This window comes from Mustela nivalis (genome assembly GCF_964662115.1).
Source record: "Mustela nivalis genome assembly, chromosome: 10".
Taxonomy (NCBI): Eukaryota; Metazoa; Chordata; class Mammalia; order Carnivora; family Mustelidae; genus Mustela; species Mustela nivalis.
Window position 1 is genome coordinate 10,174,411 of NC_139029.1, and position 19,021 is coordinate 10,193,431.

The 19,021-nt window shown below is 46.1% G+C and overlaps 1 protein-coding gene across 3 annotated transcripts in view; it reads left to right on the forward strand.

Moving 5' to 3' along the window:
* Positions 1-18,848, forward strand: part of DNAJC16 (DnaJ heat shock protein family (Hsp40) member C16) — a 36,161-nt gene extending 17,313 nt beyond the window's left edge. For all 3 annotated transcript variants that reach the window (XM_082685454.1, XM_082685455.1, XM_082685456.1), the window contains 9 exons: positions 399-557; positions 9,602-9,732; positions 11,095-11,278; positions 12,156-12,338; positions 12,485-12,561; positions 13,948-14,028; positions 14,134-14,232; positions 14,804-14,974; positions 15,442-18,848. In XM_082685454.1, coding sequence (XP_082541580.1) covers positions 399-557; positions 9,602-9,732; positions 11,095-11,278; positions 12,156-12,338; positions 12,485-12,561; positions 13,948-14,028; positions 14,134-14,232; positions 14,804-14,974; positions 15,442-15,841 — 1,485 coding nt within the window. In that variant the 3' untranslated portion in view covers positions 15,842-18,848. The remainder of the gene's footprint in view (positions 1-398; positions 558-9,601; positions 9,733-11,094; positions 11,279-12,155; positions 12,339-12,484; positions 12,562-13,947; positions 14,029-14,133; positions 14,233-14,803; positions 14,975-15,441) is intronic.
* The last annotated feature ends 173 nt before the right edge of the window (positions 18,849-19,021 follow it).

Here is a 19,021-nt window from a genome sequence, read left to right on the forward strand (position 1 = left end):
CCCACCACAGCACTTCTGGCCCCTCCCCCCACCCCCGTTAGCCCTGTGACATGAGATGGGAGAGCAAAGTGTCCCGCCTAACCGTTCTCACCCTCCCCACCGTCTTCCATAATTGAGGTAATTCCTCCAACACTCCATGCCTCCTCCAACCCAGTGTCTATCTCAGGAAACTGAATATTTTTCTCCATCGGTGAAAAAAAAATAAAATTCACTGTGTTTAGCTTTCTGGGTACAGTTTTCAGGCGTGAAATGCTCTAGAATTCCTTCAAGGGCACTAGCAGCCCGAGTGGGGCTGAACAAGTTAGGAATCGTCTCCACCCGTGGTGTGAATGGGTCTGTCTTGGTTTGTGTGATCCTGCCACCAATTTAGTTTCTTCCTCTCTCTTACACCCAAACAGTTGACTGCTTTTGCATACAAAGATTATTTGTCATTTGGATATGTACACGTCGGTCTGAGAGGGGCCGAAGAGATGACAAGACAGTACAATGTCAACGTCTATGCCCCCACCATCTTGATCTTTAAAGAACACATAAACAAGCCTGCAGACGTTATCCAGGTACGTGGGAGTCGCCCTGGCTTGCGGCCGCACTCACATTGTGTCTTGGGCCTTAGAAATAAACAGCAACACTGAACAGAGCCAGTGAGAAGGAGAAATTCGTTTTTCATTTCTTCCTTTAGAGGCATGAAATTTAAAAACAAATTTGGTTTTATCCAATTTGGGTCTGTTTTACTCAAAAAATAATCTCTGGGCAGAAAATAAGATGGTGTTGGTGCCCCAGGCTGAGGGAAGAAGATAGGGGAGTTAGTGTTTCATGAAGACAGTTTCCACTTGGGAAGATAAAAAGATTCGGAAGGTGGATGGCTGTGACAGCTCGCAACAGTGTGAATGTACTAAATGCCACAGAATTACGCACTTGGAAAGGGTTAAAATGGTCCATTCTTATTGTACATTTTGCCACAAAAGTAAAATAAATAAGAGGGGCACCCAGTTGACTTAGACATAGAGCATGTGACTCTCCTCTGTCTCGGGGTTGTAGGATTAAGACCCACATTAGGTATAAAGATTAGTTAAAAATAAATCTTTAGGGGTCGCTGGGTGGCTCCGTCGTTAAGCGTCTGCCTTTGGCTCAGGTCATGATTCTGGAGTCCTGGGATCGAGCCCCGCGTCGGGCTGCCTGCTCCGTGGAGAGCCTGCTTCTCCCTCTCTCGCTTCCCCTGCTGTGCTCCCTCTCTCGCTTTGTCTCACTCTGTCAAAGGAATAAATAAAATCTTTAAAAAACTTTTTTCAATAAAATAAGAAAGTCATCACCTTTTATCTCTAAAGTGATCCTGTCAGAGAATCAATAATCTTATTCTAAAATAAATTACAAAAATAAATTTAAAGGGGCACCTGGGTGGCTCAGTGGGTTAGGCCACTGCCTTCGGCTCAGGTCATGATCTCAGGGTCCTGGGATCGAGTCCCGCATCGGGCTCTCTGCTCAGCAGGGAGCCTGCTTCCCACTGTCTCTCTCTGCCTGCCTCTCCGTCTACTTGTGATTTCTCTCTGTCAAATAAATAAATAAATAAATAAATAAATAAATAAAAATAAAAAATAAATTTAAAAATTAAATATAAAACAACAAAAAGGAATGAAAGAAAACCATAGTAAACTAACTCAGAGAACATATAAGTGAATATCTGATCTTAAGGTAAAGAAGGGTTCAGGGCACCTGGGTGTCTCAGTCCTTAGGCTCGGGCCGTGGTCCCAGGGTCCTGGAATGGAGCCTCACATCAGGCTCCCTGCTCAGCGGGGAGCCTGCTTCTCCCCCTCCCACGCCCCCTGCTTGTGTTCCCTCTGTCACTGTCTCTCTGTCAAATAAATAAATGAAATCTTTAAAAATAAAAAAGATAAGGGCTGAAAATCTTGTTGGAAAATCTTAATTTGTGTGTAAGTTTAAAATTTATATGTAAATACTTCAAAAATTTTAAGTTAAACAATAAGCTAAGGGAAATACTTACAACCGATCTAAAAAAGATTATCTTTAATTTCTCATGAGCTTCTTCTAATCAAAGAGATCAACACAAAACTTCCCAAAAGTGATTGCTTAATGGGTATAGAGTTTTCTTTCGAGGTGATGGAAATGTTTGGGACTAGAGAGAGGTGATTGTTACACAACACTGTGAATGTACAAAATGCCACGGAGTGATATTTTAAATAGTTAATTTTATGTTATGTGAATTTCACCTCAATTTTAAAAAATTTTAATAAAATTTCCCAAGCAGGGTAGGCTGAGAATATGAATAAAATTCTGAGAAGAGACTCAGGTGACTAATAATCACTTTTAAAAATTAAATCTGACTAAGAAAAGCCAGTTTAACATTTTCTTCTCCCATCACGTTGTTAAAGATTTTCAAAGAGAAGATAGTTGAACAGGCAGCCTTTTGCGGAGCTGGAGGAAGCTTCAGAAGTTTTCAGAAAAGCAATTAGGTGATAATAGGCCAATTGCCTGGATTCATTCGCCAAAAGAGTACTCCTGAGTACCTCGTATGGGCCAAATACTGCCCTGCGCTGGGGACAAAGCCCTGAACAAAGTCACCTCAATTCCTTGTTCCAAGATCTACCCCCTGTTCTAGCGGTACGACAGAAAATGGGCATAACATTACTCCATGGTGGCCTGTCGTAAGGGGAGAAGCACCAAGAGGAAAAACAAAGCAGGAGAAGGGAGTGGGGAGTTGGGAGAGCAGGTTCCCATATTTTAAAGCAGAATGACCGAGAAGGGCCTCACTAAGAGGCGGCTTCCGTAAAGATCTAAGGGAGATGAGATTACTTTTTAGGAATCTGTCCTCAGGGAAAAGGAATTCAGGCCAAAATTATAGAGACATTATCATTTGTAACCAGTTTCACTGGGGGGAAAAATAGAAGTGTCCAACAGTAGGCTAATTATTGGTATACACCAAACGGACTACTATATAGCCGTTGAGCCATTAAAACGGCAGTTCTAGGGGTGCCTGGGTGGCTCAGTGGGTTAAAGCCTCTGCTTTCGGCTCAGGTCATGATCCCGGGGTCCTGGGACCGAGCCTCGTATCGGGCTCTCTGCTCAGTGGGGAGCCTGCTTCTTCCTCTCTCTCTGCCTGCCTCTCTGTCTACTTGTGATCTCTGTCAGATAAATAAATAAAAAATCTTAAAAAAAAAAAAAAAAACGGCAGTTCTAGAACACTTACTGATGGGGACAGTTTTCATCATATAAGGTTGAAAGGGGCAAACAGGAGACAAAATTGAGGCACAAGTCTGTAGCAGGTCTGAACCCTCTCCCTGGTCATCTCAGACCCGAGTTCCACAGTAGTGAACTAATAACGCAGACAGAATCACTTAGATGAGGTCTGTAAGAGAATGAAACTTGAAGTAGACGTAGCACAGACTGAAGGATCTCAGTAGATGTCAATTCTAGACACGCCTAAACACCGATCTCGATTTTGTGACCTGTGTGTGCGTGTGCGTGCGCGTGCGTGCACGTAGGAAAAAGCTGGAAATAAATGCATCTCTTGATGGCAAAATTACATATTATCCTAATACTTGGGTTTTCAAAAATCCCTTTTGTGGACATGTATTACTTTATTTCTTTAATGTTATTTTTAATTTTTTTTTTGGTTTTTTTTTTTTTCCTAAAATTTTTTTTCCACATAATCTCTACACCAAACATGGGGCTTGAACCTGCTACCCTCAGATCAGGAGTCAGCATACTCTACCAACTGAGCCAGCCAGATATATATATATATATATATATATATATATGTATATACATATATATATATATATGCATATAATTTTTTTTTAAAGCAGTAGGAAGCCTCTGACTCATCCTTTCTTAAAGGAAGCTAGAATGAGAAGTTCTAAAAAATCGCTTATTTCATTCACTCCTTAAACATTTTGTTGCCTGCCTGTTGTGGAGGGAATACAGAGGAGCTCTGACATCCAGAGTTAGTCTCTGTCCTCACGACTCCATCGGAGGAGAGAGGCCTGGAGGCAATTTCCATCCACCAGCCTGGGTGACTCACTCTGATGTGAACATAGGGCAAGGGCCCTTGAGGCTGGGACTCCGGGAAGGACCTGGCGTGAGGCAGAACCAGATGGGGTAAGGGGCCAGTGAGGAGAGAAGGGCAGGTTTGGAAGAAGGTAATGGATTCAGCTGTGGAGGTACAGAACTCGAGCGGCCTACAGGAAGTCTGAGGGATGGTGTCCCCCGGACAGTGGGGTGTAGGGATCCAGGTCTTAGTGGGCTGGGGAGGGAGGTCTGTAGCTCCTCAGCGAGTGGTGAGAGGCAGAAGTCCCCAGTGGGAAGCCATCTGCCTGGCATTGGTAGCCGGTGAGGGGCCAAGGACAGATTTCTGGGCAACCTCAGGCAGTTAAAAAGGCATTGCCCTGCCCCGTGGCCGCCGAGGAGCTGAGAGAGTCAGGAAGAAAACATGCCGGCAATGAAGAAAGGAAAAGAACTTCTCAATTCAGGATTTATCTATGAAGACTTCCGAAATTGCTTTTCAGGAATAGCTTTTCCTCTTGAGAATGATTCATTGGTCCCTTGGGGGAAGTTGTAACTCAGATACATTTACAGAATTACTGGCACAGGGGCGCCTGGGGGGCTCAGTCGGTTAAGCCTCTGACTCTTGATTTCGCCTCAGGTCATGATCTCAGGGTTGTGAGATCGAGCCCCGCACCCATCTCGGTGCCGTGGGTGGAGCCTGTTGAAGATTCTCCGTAGCCCTCTGTGCCTCCGTCCTCCTGTGCACACACACAGGCTCGCTCTCTTGCTCTCTAAAAAAAAAATCACTGGCACAATGGATGCTTTTCCAGTTTGCTCCTGTGGGTCTGAAATCGGCGCCGCCCCATGGCAGGTCACATAGTAGGTGACGCTGGCGGTCCCACTTGTTTTGTGGCGCGCTGCTGAATGTGTTGTGTTGGGTCTGCGGGATTTATGGCCACGTGCTAATTTCTTGATTCTTTCTTCCCTCGATGGGCATTTGGGGGCTTTCGGAGCCATGTTTCCATGAACATGTTTATCTCAGTCTATCTGGGTTTCTCTAGGACAGCAGTTTGCACAGGTTCACAGCCCCTGGGGTGAGGGTGAAAAGTCTGTGAGATCAGAACAGTCTTCATAATAACATAAAGATGTAATTTGTCCTTTTGCTCTGTGTTGACACTTACGCTGATGGTACGAGAGCCATAGTGGGTGAAATTGCCAGAGCGCGGCCCCATGTGCGGCCTTGTGCGCAGCCCAGTGCACCAGCCAAGTCACAGCCCGGTGCATAAACCCAGGCATGGGACCCAGACCACCAGTAAGCAGCTGTTTTTCACTCCTAAGCACTCACCATAAAAACAAACAGAAAGGGATGCCTGGGTGGCTCAGTGGCTTAAGCCTCTGCTTTCAGCTCAGGTCAGGGTCTCAAGAGTCCTGAGATCGAGCCCTACACCGGGCTCTCTGCTCAGCAGGGAGCCTGCTTCCCCCACCCCCTGCCTACTTGTGATCTCTGTCAAATAAATAAATCAGTCTTAAAAAAAAAAAAAAAAACAACCTGTAACTTACCGCTTAATGCCCTTGATGAGGCAGTAACAGGGATTTATTTTATTTTATTTTTTATTTGACAGACAAAGATCACAAGTAGACAGAGAGGCAGGCAGAGAGAGAGAGAGGGAAGCAGGCTCCCTGCTGAGCAGAGAGCCCGATGTGGGTCTTGATCCCAGGACCCTGAGACTGTGACCTGAGCTGAAAGCAGAGGCTTAACCCACTGAGCCACCCAGGCGCCCCATACAATTGATTTTTTAAAGATTTATTTTTAGAGTGTGCTTATGAGTGGGGGGAGGGGCAGGGGAAGAGGGAGGAAATCACCAGCAGACTTGTGGCTGAGCACAGAGTCCTACAGGCTGGAACCTACAACCCTGAGATCATGGCCTGGGCTGAAACCAATTGTCAGATGCTCAACCAACTGAGCTACCCAGGAACCCCAAGACAACTGATTTTTAAACACTGACTTTGTGTCCAACAACCTTGCTAAACTCTCTTCCTGATTGAAATAATTTATCTGTTCCATCTTTTGGGCTTGCTTTTAAATATACAGTCATATCATATGAGATTAATGGCAGTTTTATTTCTTTTTTATTCAGCCCTTATTTCTTTCTTTCTCTTACTTTATTGGTGACCTCTGGTGTGACATGGAATAGAAAGGTAGTAGGGGCGCCTGGGTGGCTCAGTGGGTTAAAGCCTCTGCCTTCAGCTCAGGTCATGATCCCAGGGTCCTGCGATCGAGCCCCACATCCGGCTCTCTGCTCCTCTGAAAGCCTGCTTTCTCCTCTCTTTCTGCCTGCTTGTGATCTCTGTATGTCAAATAAATAAATAAAATCTCTTAAAAAAAAAAAAAAGGTGCCTGCCTTAGGCTCAGGTCATCATCCCCGGTGCCTGGGATCCAGCCCCGCATCAGTCTCTGTGCTCAGGGGGAGTCTGCTTCTCGTTCTGCCTCTCCCTCTGCCTCTCCCTCTGTGCTCTCTCTCGTTCTCTCTCTCAAATAAGTAAAATCTTGAAAGAAAGAAAAAATGAAAGAGAGAGAGAAAGAAAGAAATGTAGTGATGGAGGGAGGGCCTGGGTAGCTCAGTCGGTTGAGCATCTGACTCTTGATTTTGGCTCAGGTCATGATCCCAGGGTCCTGGGAAGCAGCCCCGTGTCAGGCTCCACGCTCGGCAGGGAGTGTGCTGGAGAGTCTCTCTCCCCCTCTCCTTTTACTCCCCTTCCCCATCATGTGCGAGCATGCACGTTCTCTCTCTCCCCTCACCCGAATAAATAAATCAACCAACCAACCAACCAACCAACAAATAGAATCTTAAAAAAAAAAAAGGAAATGTAGTGATGAGGGCATCCTTGTTCTTGATCTCCATGTCCCCAGGATGGTGCTTGCAGAAGGCTTTCTGTAGCCACCCTCATCAGGTCACGGAAGTTCCCTTCTATTTACTGCTGACCTGAACGGTATTAGTGCTTATCAGATGGATATTTCCATTTCCAGCCATTGAGATTATCCTGATTTTTCTTCTTTCTTTATTCTTTCCTCTTCTAAAATGTGCTAAATACATTAATTCATTTTCTAAAGTTAAACCTGAGTTCATCAAGATAAGTCCAACAAGATCACGATTTGTATTATGCTTTCAACGTATTGCTGGGTTCAGTTTGCTAATATTTTGTTGAGGATTTTTGCCTTTGTGTTCAGAAATGAGGTTGACTTCTGACTTTTCTTTCTCCTGATGCCTGTGTGAGGCTTTGCTTCCTGAAGTGAGGTGGGAGCGTTGTCCCTTTTTCTATTCTCAGGAAGACTTTATGTAAGATTGGATTGTCCTCTTGAAAGTTTCATCAAAGCCATCTGTGACACCATCTGGGCCTTGAGTTGGTGTTTAAGGAAGGATCTCTGACTGCCGCCGGTTCACCTTCTTTAACGGTTACGCAACTATTTAAGCTTTCTATTTTTTCAGATACTGCTGTATTTTTCTAGAAAATTTTCTATCTCCTCTAAATTTTTGAATTTAAGTCACTTTTTCTTTTAACTTTTACAACATAGCTGGTGATTCCTCCTTGTCACCCTTAGTAGTGTTTTTTTTTTTTAAAGATTTTATTTATTTGACAGAGAGAAATCACAAGTAGATGGAGAGGCAGGCAGAGAGAGAGAGAGAGAGAGGGAAGCAGGCTCCCCGCCGAGCAGAGAGCCTGATGCGGGACTCGATCCCAGGACCCTGAGATCATGACCCGAGCCGAAGGCAGCGGCCTAACCCACTGAGCCACCCAGGCGCCCAGTAGTGCTTTTTTGTGCTTCCTCATTTGCGTGATGGGTTTTACCAGAGGTTTGTCCATTTTATTAGCTCTTCCAAAGAACCAGCTTTGGCTTTGTTAATTCTTTACTTCTTTTCCTTTTTCTATGTTTGTTTTGCTTTGTGGATCTCTATTTTTTTTTTAAGATTTTATTTATTTATTTGACAGATCCCAAGTAGGCAGAGAGGCAGGCAGAGGGAGAGGAGGAAGCAGGCTTCCTGCTGAGCAGAGAGCCTAATGCGGGTCTCAGTTCCAGGACCCCGGGATCATGACCTGAGCTGAAGGCAGAGGCTTTAAACCACTGAGCCATCCAGGCGCCCCGTGGATCTCTGTTTTTATCTTTATTATGTCCTTCTTTTCCCTTTCATATTTTTTGCTGTTCCTTTTTTTTTTTTTTTAACTTCTTGATTGGGCATCTAGGTCATTAATTTCTTTTCTGTTTTATTTGTTGTAACATTACCCTCTAAGTATGGCTTTATCTGCACCCCAGGGTTTATAAACAGTACTTTGCTGAGTCATTCAGATTCACGGGGGATCTGGGTGGCACAGTTGGTTAAGTGTCCGACTCTTGATTTTGGCTCAGCTCATGATCTCAGGGTCCTGAGATTGAGGCCTGCATCGGGCTCCGCGCTGAGTGGGGAGTCTGCTTGAGAGTCTCTCTCCCTCTTTCTCTGCCCCTCCCCCTCATTCTGTGTCTCTCCCTCTCTCTCTCTCAAATAAATAAATACTTACTTAAAAAATTCAGAGTATTTTCCTAATATCTGGTAGGCTCTTCTTAGATAAGTAGGTGATTTGAGTGTGTTCCTTAACATGTAGAGATAGATATTCTTGTTGACATTTTATATGGATTTCTAGGTTGTGGTCAGACAACCTGCTGGATGTATCATTTCAGTCCTCCAAAATGCACAAAAATTAGTGATAACAAAGTGGCCATGATATAGTTTTATAGTCTGCCTTTTATACTTTGTCACTTTGGAGTTTATTTTTAATTGTTCAGTTTGTTCTCCATCTTAAAGCGAAATCCGTTTGCCTGGAATTCAGAATGACCTGTTAGGGGCACGTGGCTGGCTGAGTCGGTAGAGTGTGTGACTCTGAGTCTCAGGGCTATGAGTCCAAACATTGAATGTGGAGCCTATTTAAAAATCTTTTTAAAAGGGGCGCCTGGGTGGCTCAGTGGGTTAAAGCTTCTGCCTTCAGCTCAGGTCATGATCTCAGGGTCCTGGGATCGAGCCCCGCATTGGGCTCTCTGCTCAGCGGGGAGCCTGCTTCCTCCTCTCTCTCTGCCTGCCTCTCTGCCTGCTTGTGAACTCTGTCAAATTAAACAAAAGGGGGGGGGGGCTCTTTAAATCTGCCAGCATATAACCATATAAAAAATACTTCACTGGAAAGGGCACTTGATTTTCCCTTGACCTGAAATAGCTCTGTCGTTGTTTCCAGCCCTGAACTGTTGAAATAGATCACCAGTGTTTATTTACTCACACAGCTCTGTCTTGTTTGATGTATAATTTAGCCCGGGTCAGTTCTTTTTCCAGGTCTTTCTTTTTTTTTTAATAGTTTTTTTCCTTGAGTATAGTTTACATATAGTGTGACATTAGTTTCACACAAGAAAGTGATTCAGCTTCTCTGTATGCTGTGCTCACCACGAGGGTGGCTACCATCTGTCACCATATACCGCTGTTAAAGTATCATGGGTCAGCCACATTTTTTTTAAGCTTTGAGTAAAGCCCATTTGCAGTGCGAAAAGGGTATAAAAATCAACTATTTCTTGGTTTTTCTGCAGGCCCGAGGTATGAAGAAACAGGTCATCGACGACTTCATCACCCAAAACAAGTATCTGCTGGCAGCCAGGCTCACCAGCCAGAAGTTCTTCCATGAGCTCTGCCCCGTGAAGCGGTCTCACCGACAGAGGAAGTAAGGATGCCAGGCTCTGCCTCTGCTTGTCGCCGCAGGAGAGGGGACATGTCACACTTCTCTACCGGGCAGTTAAACCTCTGCCTGTGATGTCAGAACTTAACTCTTTATGTTAGTAGTGGGGTATACAAGTATCCAGGGTGCCAGCCAGGCCCCAGGGGGCGTCAGAGAAGATCTCCCTCATTCATAACCCTTTAGCTAAGGCCAGAAGGGTGAGTAGACTTTAGCCAGCTGTCAGGGAGAGCCTGGGTCCCTCTGAAGAAGTCTGGATACGAACATGTCGCTGTTTCCAATAGAAGGTTCCATGCAGAGTGCGCCTTGGGAGGCCTAGGGTAGGGGGCTGGGAAAACACTAACTTTCGGAAAGTGAAGGACACTGAGGAAATGTTGAGAGAATTAGCTGGGAATGGGAAGGCTGAGGCATACTTATTCATACAGAGTATCTAAAAAGTCTAGAAACACAAAGGAAATATTTATTAGACCCCTTTCAGATTAGTCAGTTAGTGGCTTTAAATGTAGGACTTTTTCATCATGCAACGTGTCTAGGTATGGAAGGAAGGAAAACATTCTAGTCATCGTGTTTGAAAATACAACGCCAATATTGTTTAAAATGGGAGAACTTCCCTATGTTTCCAGATATTTCTGATTCCTTTATAAGATTAAGGGAGAAGAAAGACTTGAATTCGATAGAAAGAAGAATTTCATGGACTCAAAGATTGTGTACGCGGCTTTCAGAAACAATCCCAGATCCGTTCACTTCTCACCTTTTTTACCACCGCCACCTCTGGAGACCCCCACGCTAGCCTCCCAGCCAGTCTCTGCTTCCGTTCCATTCTCTTCCCCTCTTGTGCCGTCCAGGCGGTTCTCCACACAGCAGCCAGTGGTCTTCCTGGAACTGTGTGCTGGGTCCAGTCTCTCCCCATCCAGGGGTCTTTGCACTTGAGGTTCTCTCTGCCCTGACCCCTTTTTCACCATATAGCTCAGCCCGTTCGGGTCTTTGCTCACCTCTGAGAGGTGACGTGTTCCTGTGCAATCGGCTAATGGCCCGAGACAGATCTGACCAGCGCTGCCTGTTGTGGAGACACTTGAACAGCCAGCTTCTGGAAGGATTCAGAGGCCTTTGCCACAAAAGAAATTCCCAAGTGTGATAACGTTTGGTTTGGGGAAGCTGTCACCAGTCTAGAAGAGAAGCAGGTCACTGATGACTTGGAAATCGTCTCTCATTAGAGACTTCTGACGTACAGCGTCCATTAGTAAAATGTATTCGCTTCTGTAAAACGAGCGAGCCTCTTCTTCACCTTCTCTTGTTCTAGCCTCAGCCTTGGAGATGGATTATAAAGTCTTCTCTTCTGTCGTTGTGCAGGTACTGTGTGGTTTTACTGACCCCCGAGGCTACCAAGCTGAGTAAACCCTTTGAGGCTTTCCTGTCCTTTGCCTTGGCAAACACACAAGACACAGTGAGATTCGTGCACGTCTACAGCAATCGGCAGCAGGAGTTTGCCAACACCTTACTACCAGACAGTGATATGTTTCAAGGAAAATCAGCGGTGAGTCATGGATTCTCTTCGTAGTCTGAGCTCTTGACACACTTGTGGCACCTGACCTCTGTTTCTCCCTTCTTTGACAGTTTTGAATACAGATTGCAAGAAATCCAGAAACCTCTGAACCTGTTTTGAAAGCCTACTCTTGAAACAATCTTTTACCCTAGTGATTTCACCTCCTAGATTTTCAGCATTAGATCTTCCCAGAAAACGTGTTTCTTATGAGTAAAGGTTCAAGAGCAATCAGTTCTTTTCAATAATTTTTTTTTCCCCATGACAGGTATAGTCTTAGAATACCTAGTTTGTAAGGGACACCTGGGTATCTCAGTTGGTTAAGTGTCCAACTCTTGATCTCGGGGTCTTGAGTTCAAGCCCTGTGTTGGGGTCCACGTCCACTACTTGGGAAAAAAAAAATAGAATACCTAGTTTGTAAAATCTTCCTTAGGCTTCCTTAGGCAGTAAAATCTCCCTCCTTCTGCCTCTCTCACTTCATTTTAATTGATCTCTCTTCCCTTCCCCTCCTTTGTCATCACTCTACAGAAGCAGTAAATTCTTCCCTGTCTTTGTCATCGTTTTGGTAATAATGGAAAATCGTTCTAAAAAACTCAAAGTTCCTTATTACACTTTTAAGTCAGAAGTTACAGGAAAAAGTCTACTCATAAGAAAGAGCTTTAACTTTCAGCAGAAACTTTTTGGAAAGTCACCATAAACATGGTGTCCTTTGTCAGAAAGAACTTAAATCTTGTGCATGTACTTTATACCCATCCATATTCCTGTTCAAGCTTATCGCTGCCTTCACTGGATCCTTTTTACCATCCTCCTTGAGAAAAAAAAAAGCCAACAAGCTTGAAGACTTGTAATGGTTTCCGGCCTTTTCCCCTAGGTGTCTATCTTGGAGAGGCGCACCACGGGAGGAAGGGTGGTGTATAAAACGCTGGAGGCTCCCTGGACAGGGAGTGAGAGCGATAAGTTCACACTCTTGGGCTACCTCGACCAGCTGCGCAGAGACCCGGCTCTGCTGTCCTCCGAAGCTGTACTCCCGGACCTGACGGATGAACTTGCGCCTGTAAGCATGTAGCCCAGGAGAGGGGGCACCGGGCAGGGCTCCCAGAGTCAGAGCAGAGGCAGGCCGCACGCTGTGTTGGGTGAGGACCTCTCTGCCCCAGGCTCGGGGGCTCAGTCCTTACCATCCCACATTTTCTCTGTCCTTAGATCTTTCTCCTCCGGTGGGTCTACTCTGCTTCTGACTACATCTCAGACTGCTGGGACAGCATATTTCACAACAACTGGTAGGAGTATTGCTAGATGAAAGTTCTTTTTCTCCATCGATAGCAGAACCACTGTTTTTCTCTTGAATCTGTCTTTCTTTGATTCCAGTGTATACTCAATACAGGCAAGTGGAAGAATCTTTACATGTTTTCAACGACTGTTCCCTTTATCTTTTTTTTTTTTTAATAACTGAGCACCTGGGGGGCTCAGTTATTAAGCCTCTGCCTTCGGCTCTCATCATGATCCCAGAGTCCTGGGATTGAGTCCCATATCTGGCTCCCACTCCCCTTGGATAGTGTGCTCTCTCTCTGTCAAACTAAAATAAAGTCTTTTTAAAGATAAATAAAGACTTTGGGGCTCCTGGGTGGCTCAGTGGGCTAAAGCCTCTGCCTTTGGCTCAGGTCATGATCCCAGAGTCCTGGGATCAAGCCCCGCATCGGGCTCTCTGCTCAGCAGGGAGCCTGCTTCCCCCCTCTCTCTGTCTCCCTCTGCTTACTTGTGATCTCTGTCTGTTAAATAAATAAAATCTTAAAAAAAAAAAAAAAAGATAAATAAAGATTTCATTTATTCATTTGACAGAGAGCAGCAAGCAGAGGGATACGTATTTTCTGATTGCCCCCTCTTATTTGTTGTGTGTGTTTGCTGATTGCCCCTTAACCACTGGGCCTGTCCTCTACATCGGTGCACCCCTGGTGCCCAGCCCAGGGCCCAACACACGTGGAGGCCTGTGTAGAGATGTACAAGCCAGTCAGTGAGTTAACCAGAGAAGGAAGGGCTCTCCCACGCCAATAATACCGTGAGCCCCTGAAGGGCAGAACCGCATCTCATTCATGTTTGTGATTCCTGGCACCTGGCACAGCTCCTGAAAAATGGCAGGCCTTTGAGGAGTGTTTGTGGGTGCATAAAATTTTAGAGCACGTCCTAGGGAACGTCGTGAAAGGTCAACATTTTCTTCCTCCTCCACCCCTCTGGGCCACGGCTGAATTATTCCGGCCGGGGGGAAAAAAAAAAATAATAATCAAAGTAAGGGAAACATTTCCACAGACTTTTTAGTCACCACCCTCGATATCAGAATGTTCTTCCACGTTCACAGCATAAATCCTGTCACTTCCTTCTGCGGAACTTACGAAGCGCACACCTTATTCTATTGAGACAAGATAATCAGACTCTTAGAATAAGCAATCTGAACTAAAATGGTGAGGGAAAATCTCGTTTTCCCCACCCCCATACTCACCCCCCCGCCTGAAAAACCTTAGTTGTACGAAACCATAACGTGTTTATTGATATGAAAGCCTTTTGGTTTGGGGTTTTTTTTCCTGAGCCACGGAAAAGAAACCCAGTATCATTCATGGGCAGAGCTCCGCAGCCCATCTGGGGCTGAGCAGAGTTTGTTAACTCCGTTTCAGGCGGGAAATGATGCCTCTCCTGTCCCTGGTCTTCTCTGCCCTCTTCATCCTCTTCGGCACCGTCATCGTTCAGGCTTTCAGGTAAATGGCTCCGTGGCTTCCCAGCCCGACTTCTCAAGGGTGAGCCCCAAACCTCGGGGTCGTGTGTACTGTTTCTTTCCTAAAACTCCTTGTTTCTTACTTCAGTGACTCAAACGACGAGCGAGAATCCAACCCTCCAGACAAAGAGGAGGCCCACGAGAAGGCCGGGAAGACTGAGCCAAGCTTCACCAAAGAAAACAGCAGGTTTCTCTGAACAGGACACCAAACCCACCCCTGCCAGGCAGGAGAGCCACAGGCCGCAGTCCGAGAGCGCGGTGTTCGAGTACCTAGTGTCTGTCGGCTCTCTGGGTCCCCCCACTCGTGTGTGAGATGGGAATTTCGGGAAGAATCAGCTGCTGGGTAGTGTTTACTGAAACCCCCGAGGCCTTTAGACACAGGACCTACTTTGATGCTACTCCGTGCCTCCAGGCCCTCAGTCTCAAACATGATAATGGGGACAGGAAGCAAAGCAGGTCCGAGTTGCTAGATGACCCAGAAGCAGGGAAGCCTGTGTCACCGTAACCATGCAGCTCCCCTTCGCCCTGTCCTAAAGCCACTTCTCCGCCAGCCGCACCGCAGCATCTGAACGGCCCTCTGTAGGCCCAGCACCACCAAGCGGGGACCGTCCCCATCCTGCCTACGTGTCAGGCTCCAGAACATTAAATGACATCCCTAGTCTGGTTGGAACGTAGCATTTTCTTCCTCTTGTTTCTTTTCAAAGTAATGGCATTCCCCTATCCTGAGACCGTCTTAATTCCTTGCTATTTCTCCACAGCAAGATTCCTAAAAAAGGCTTCGTGGAGGTAACTGAGCTCACGGATGTAACCTACACCAGTAACCTGGTCCGCCTGAGGCCAGGCCACATGAACGTGGTCCTCATCCTGTCCAATTCCACCAAGACCAGCCTCCTGCAGAAATTCGCTTTGGAGGTCTACACGTTCACTGGGTAAGCGCTTGTGGGAAGGAGGGGACCGAGGACACGGTCGCCCTTTCCTCTTTGACCATGAGGGGCTTCGTGCATGCGATGAGATGTCAGCTGCGACCTTTCGAGCCCAGAAACCTAAGCCATCACGAGGGGTCTTCTCCCCTCGACTTCTGTCCTGGTGCTTCCGAACAAGGGAGGTTGCCTTCTTCCCTGAGCATTTCAGGGAACTCTGTCCTCTAGCTCTCGGGTGTTTTCCTGAAGCCAGGCACTGAGAGTCCTGCGGTGGCACCCAGCACGGGGCCCGGAGCGGACTCTGACAGCCTTCGCAGACCCCCTCACGTCCCACAGGAGTCCTCCATTCTTCCCGAATTGGGGCTCCGTCCGACACACAGCGTCCCTCCTAGTATTTGAGATCTGAAAAGATCTTCGTGTTCCCCGCGGTTCAGGGTGCCGGGCTGTGCACTCAACGTGCTGTGTCCTTCCACCAGGAGCAGCTGCCTGCACTTCTCCTTCCTGAGTCTGGATAAACACAGAGAGTGGCTGGAGTACTTGCTCGAGTTTGCACAGGACGCAGCCCCGATCCCCAACCAGTACGACAAGCATTTCATGGAGCGCGACTACACGGGTTACGTGCTGGCTCTGAACGGCCACAAGAAGTACTTCTGCCTCTTCAAACCCCAGAAAGCAGTGGAAGAGGAGGAGGCCATGGGGTCCTGCAGCGACCTTGACTCTTCCCTCCACCTGGGCGAATCTCGAGGGAAATCTTCCTGTGGCCTTGGACCCAGGCCCATCAAAGGGAAATTGAGCAAGTTGTCCTTATGGATGGAGCGCCTGCTTGAAGGCTCCTTACAGAGGTTTTATATCCCATCATGGCCTGAGCTAGACTGAGGGAGCTCAAGAGAGACTTTAACTCTTCGGGCTTTTTAATAGGCCCTTGGGAACAGGTCTTTTCAGGACTCCACCTACCACCACGGACAGAGAATAGATTCTAGATTATTCTTCCGGAACAATGGCTAGAAGAATCTTTCCTTTGTCCTGTTCTAACCTAGGAGTGAAAAACACCTCAAGTTGAATCCCCTAGATCAAAATATTTTGCTTTGGGTTTTTTTCCCCTTCATTTGAATGCCGCACTATTTAAAGTAGACTGCTCATCTCCTCTTCCTTTGTCATCCCTGTCCTATGCTCGCAGCAGCAGGGCCTGATGGAACCCCTCGAGCCTGCAGCGCTGGTCGGGTCCCCTACTCCCCCACCCCCGCTGTGCTTCCGCCCCGGCGCATGCTGGTATCGGTGGGACCGACAGCCCACACAGCAGCTTCTAGGCCCTGCATCCTGAAAGAGGCCTGATTCCAAGCAATCTCACATTTGGTCCTTTTTCCGGTAGTCAGTGGCTAAAAGTGTATTTGGGGGGTATCCCCCTGCAGCAGCTTGTCAGCCATGGTTTTACAAGGCTAGGGGCAACTGGGGGTCCTGCATGTGAGTTTGGTTTTCTTCCCGAGACAGGAGAAGGGAGGGCTGAGCAGTGACAGAAGTGACCCCTTGGGGTGTCCCCATCGGCCGCCTCCCCGGCGCTCAGCGTAGCCAGGGAGGGATCCGCACGGCAAGAAGTACTGTAATGACTTTGAGCCATTTCCGTGTCTGTCTCACAAGCCTTTCTGCCTCTGTCAGTTTTAGGGTATGAATCTTAGGAGCCATAATTTTTAGTCTCGTTCTCTGGACGTAGAGATAAGCTGCTATAAGCCAGTAGATGTTAAACTCAAGACACCTACCTTATGCCCGCCTGACAGGCGTCAGGCTCCAGAAACCTCTTCCCTCCGGGGTGTCTCTTTAGTAAAATACCAGACATGTCTTTGTATCAAGGAACTTAAAGATTTCTCAACAATGTATTTTGAACACTGTTACCCCCAAAAGTCCTGTAACTTTGAGCCCTCTTTTGTGACAAGTGAGCAAAGACTTGTTCTAGAATCCTTTTTGGCAAAAGGCTTCCTTTGAGCTTCTGGCCTATATTGTGGTTTCTCAGTTGCTTTCACTCTTAACTCACAACTGCTTCACCAGTAACAGGGTGCGCCCTCCTGCCAGCACCCCGGCTTCCAGAGCCCCAGTGTGCAGTGGACCACACCCGCCAGTTAGAGAGTTTGCATTTGGGGGGGGCGGGTAGGGTGCCAAAACCACCAGTGGAGTTTGAATAGCCTTAGAGAGCGACCAGTTCAGATGTCAAAGCAAATTGCCCTTTTGTAAAGCGAAGTATCAGAATCAGTGATGGGACGTTGACTCAGTTAGTATTTCTTTAATCATCAGTGCTAATTTAAACTAAGCCATTTGGATCCTGAATAATTCGAACACTGAGCTACAGTAGCAAGTAATAAATTACTGAAGCCCAGGAATTCCTGTCGTTTCCATGGAGTCTATAGCTTTATTTAAAAAAAAGAAAAAAAAAAAATCACTGCCAGGCTTTTTTTTTCCCCCAACATGATCCTCTAAAAATCAGATGCTTACTCTGGTCGCTGTGTCTCCTGGCACCTGGCCCAGGCAGGCGTGATTAAGGGATTCATTTGGTTCCTTGATGCACCAGCCTCAAAATTTATTTTCTGGGTCTTTTATGGCCAAGTGGCTGGTGTGAGTTGTGTTCTGGTTCAGTGGTGGGTTTTTAATTTCTGGTACCAATGGGAGGAATCCGTGACCTTAATTTCTGAAAACCAAAACCTCCCCAGATTTGTTCCTTTTAAAAATGTTTCTCATTAAAATAAAAAGCACCTTTAGACAGAAAGCTGCACCCTCCATTTGTATGAAGAAAGGAAAGTGAGAATAGAGAGGATTAAAAACATTCCCAGTGAATTTTTCAGTCCAAAAATTATCTCACAGGTCTGTTTGGGGTTGGAAGATAACGTCCCCCCCAGAGGATGCTAGGAAGGTTCTACTTTAAAGTGAACTCTGCCCTTGACCACCCAAGCCTTTCCTCACGAACGTTTCCATGAATTTGTTCACTTCTGTGTCAAATGTATGAGCCATTGTCATGCTCCGCCAATGCCACCATTTCTCCTTCTCTCGTGTGTAATCACACAGACGTAATTTTGGTTTTAAGTTCATTTCTTGGTCTTTGAATATCTTGAGACTGACAACATTGTTTTATTTTTAGAAGTCGGCTTTTCTGGTTGATATAACCTAGGTATCATGTTTGGCAGCCGGGGGTAAAACTGACCTAAAACAAGTCTTTGTAGAATGTACACCTACTTAACAATTTTTTTTTAATCATTCAGGTGCAGGTGGTATAATTTGTGTAAGAGATTGTCAGCTCGGAGTCAGCAGCATTTCAGTGAACAGGACTGCCCTGACTTCTGCTGGGCACCATGGTTTCTCTCTCTCTCTTTGCCATCACCTACCGACCATGAAAATTTGGTCGTAGTTTTCAAATCAGTAGGTTGATTTCCTCCTCAGTCCGTACATGAACGCTTTCCTGATTTAAAAAGAAATGAAATATGAATTTTTTTAAGTGATTTACTCTGTTTGGGAAAAAGAGATTAGAAGCAAAACAGTCAAACGTTTTTCCTAAGCAAAATTCTTTAAAAGCTGATGCAGAGTATCTTTGCAGATGAAATATCGCTCCCATCCAAATGCCTGCCCCTACCCTTTGAAAACAAATGCAGTGTGGCAGCTGCTGAATCTGTCTGTTCCGTTTGTCAAGGAGAAGGATGGAACTTTAGAGACAGATCTGAAAACAAGGTGAATATTTTGCACTTTTGATACTCTTAGGAACAAATAACTTATTTGGCAAATGGTGTCTTTTTTTATGTTGTTTTTGTTTTGTATTGTGAACAGGCACTGAAGCTGATGTTATTTTTGTTTTGAGAATATTACAGACTGGAACACAGAAATAAACTATTTTAACGTGTGATGATTACTTGCTGCTCTTGCACTGGGAGACGATGATCTGCTCGCGGACACATTAGCGATGCAAACCGAATTTACGCGTAACTCAACCCACGCATGAATCTTCGTGGCCAATTTCGGGAGTTACTGTCACGGTGCATCAGCTCCAAGAGTAGATAATGCAAAACTGAGGCAGGGAGAGAA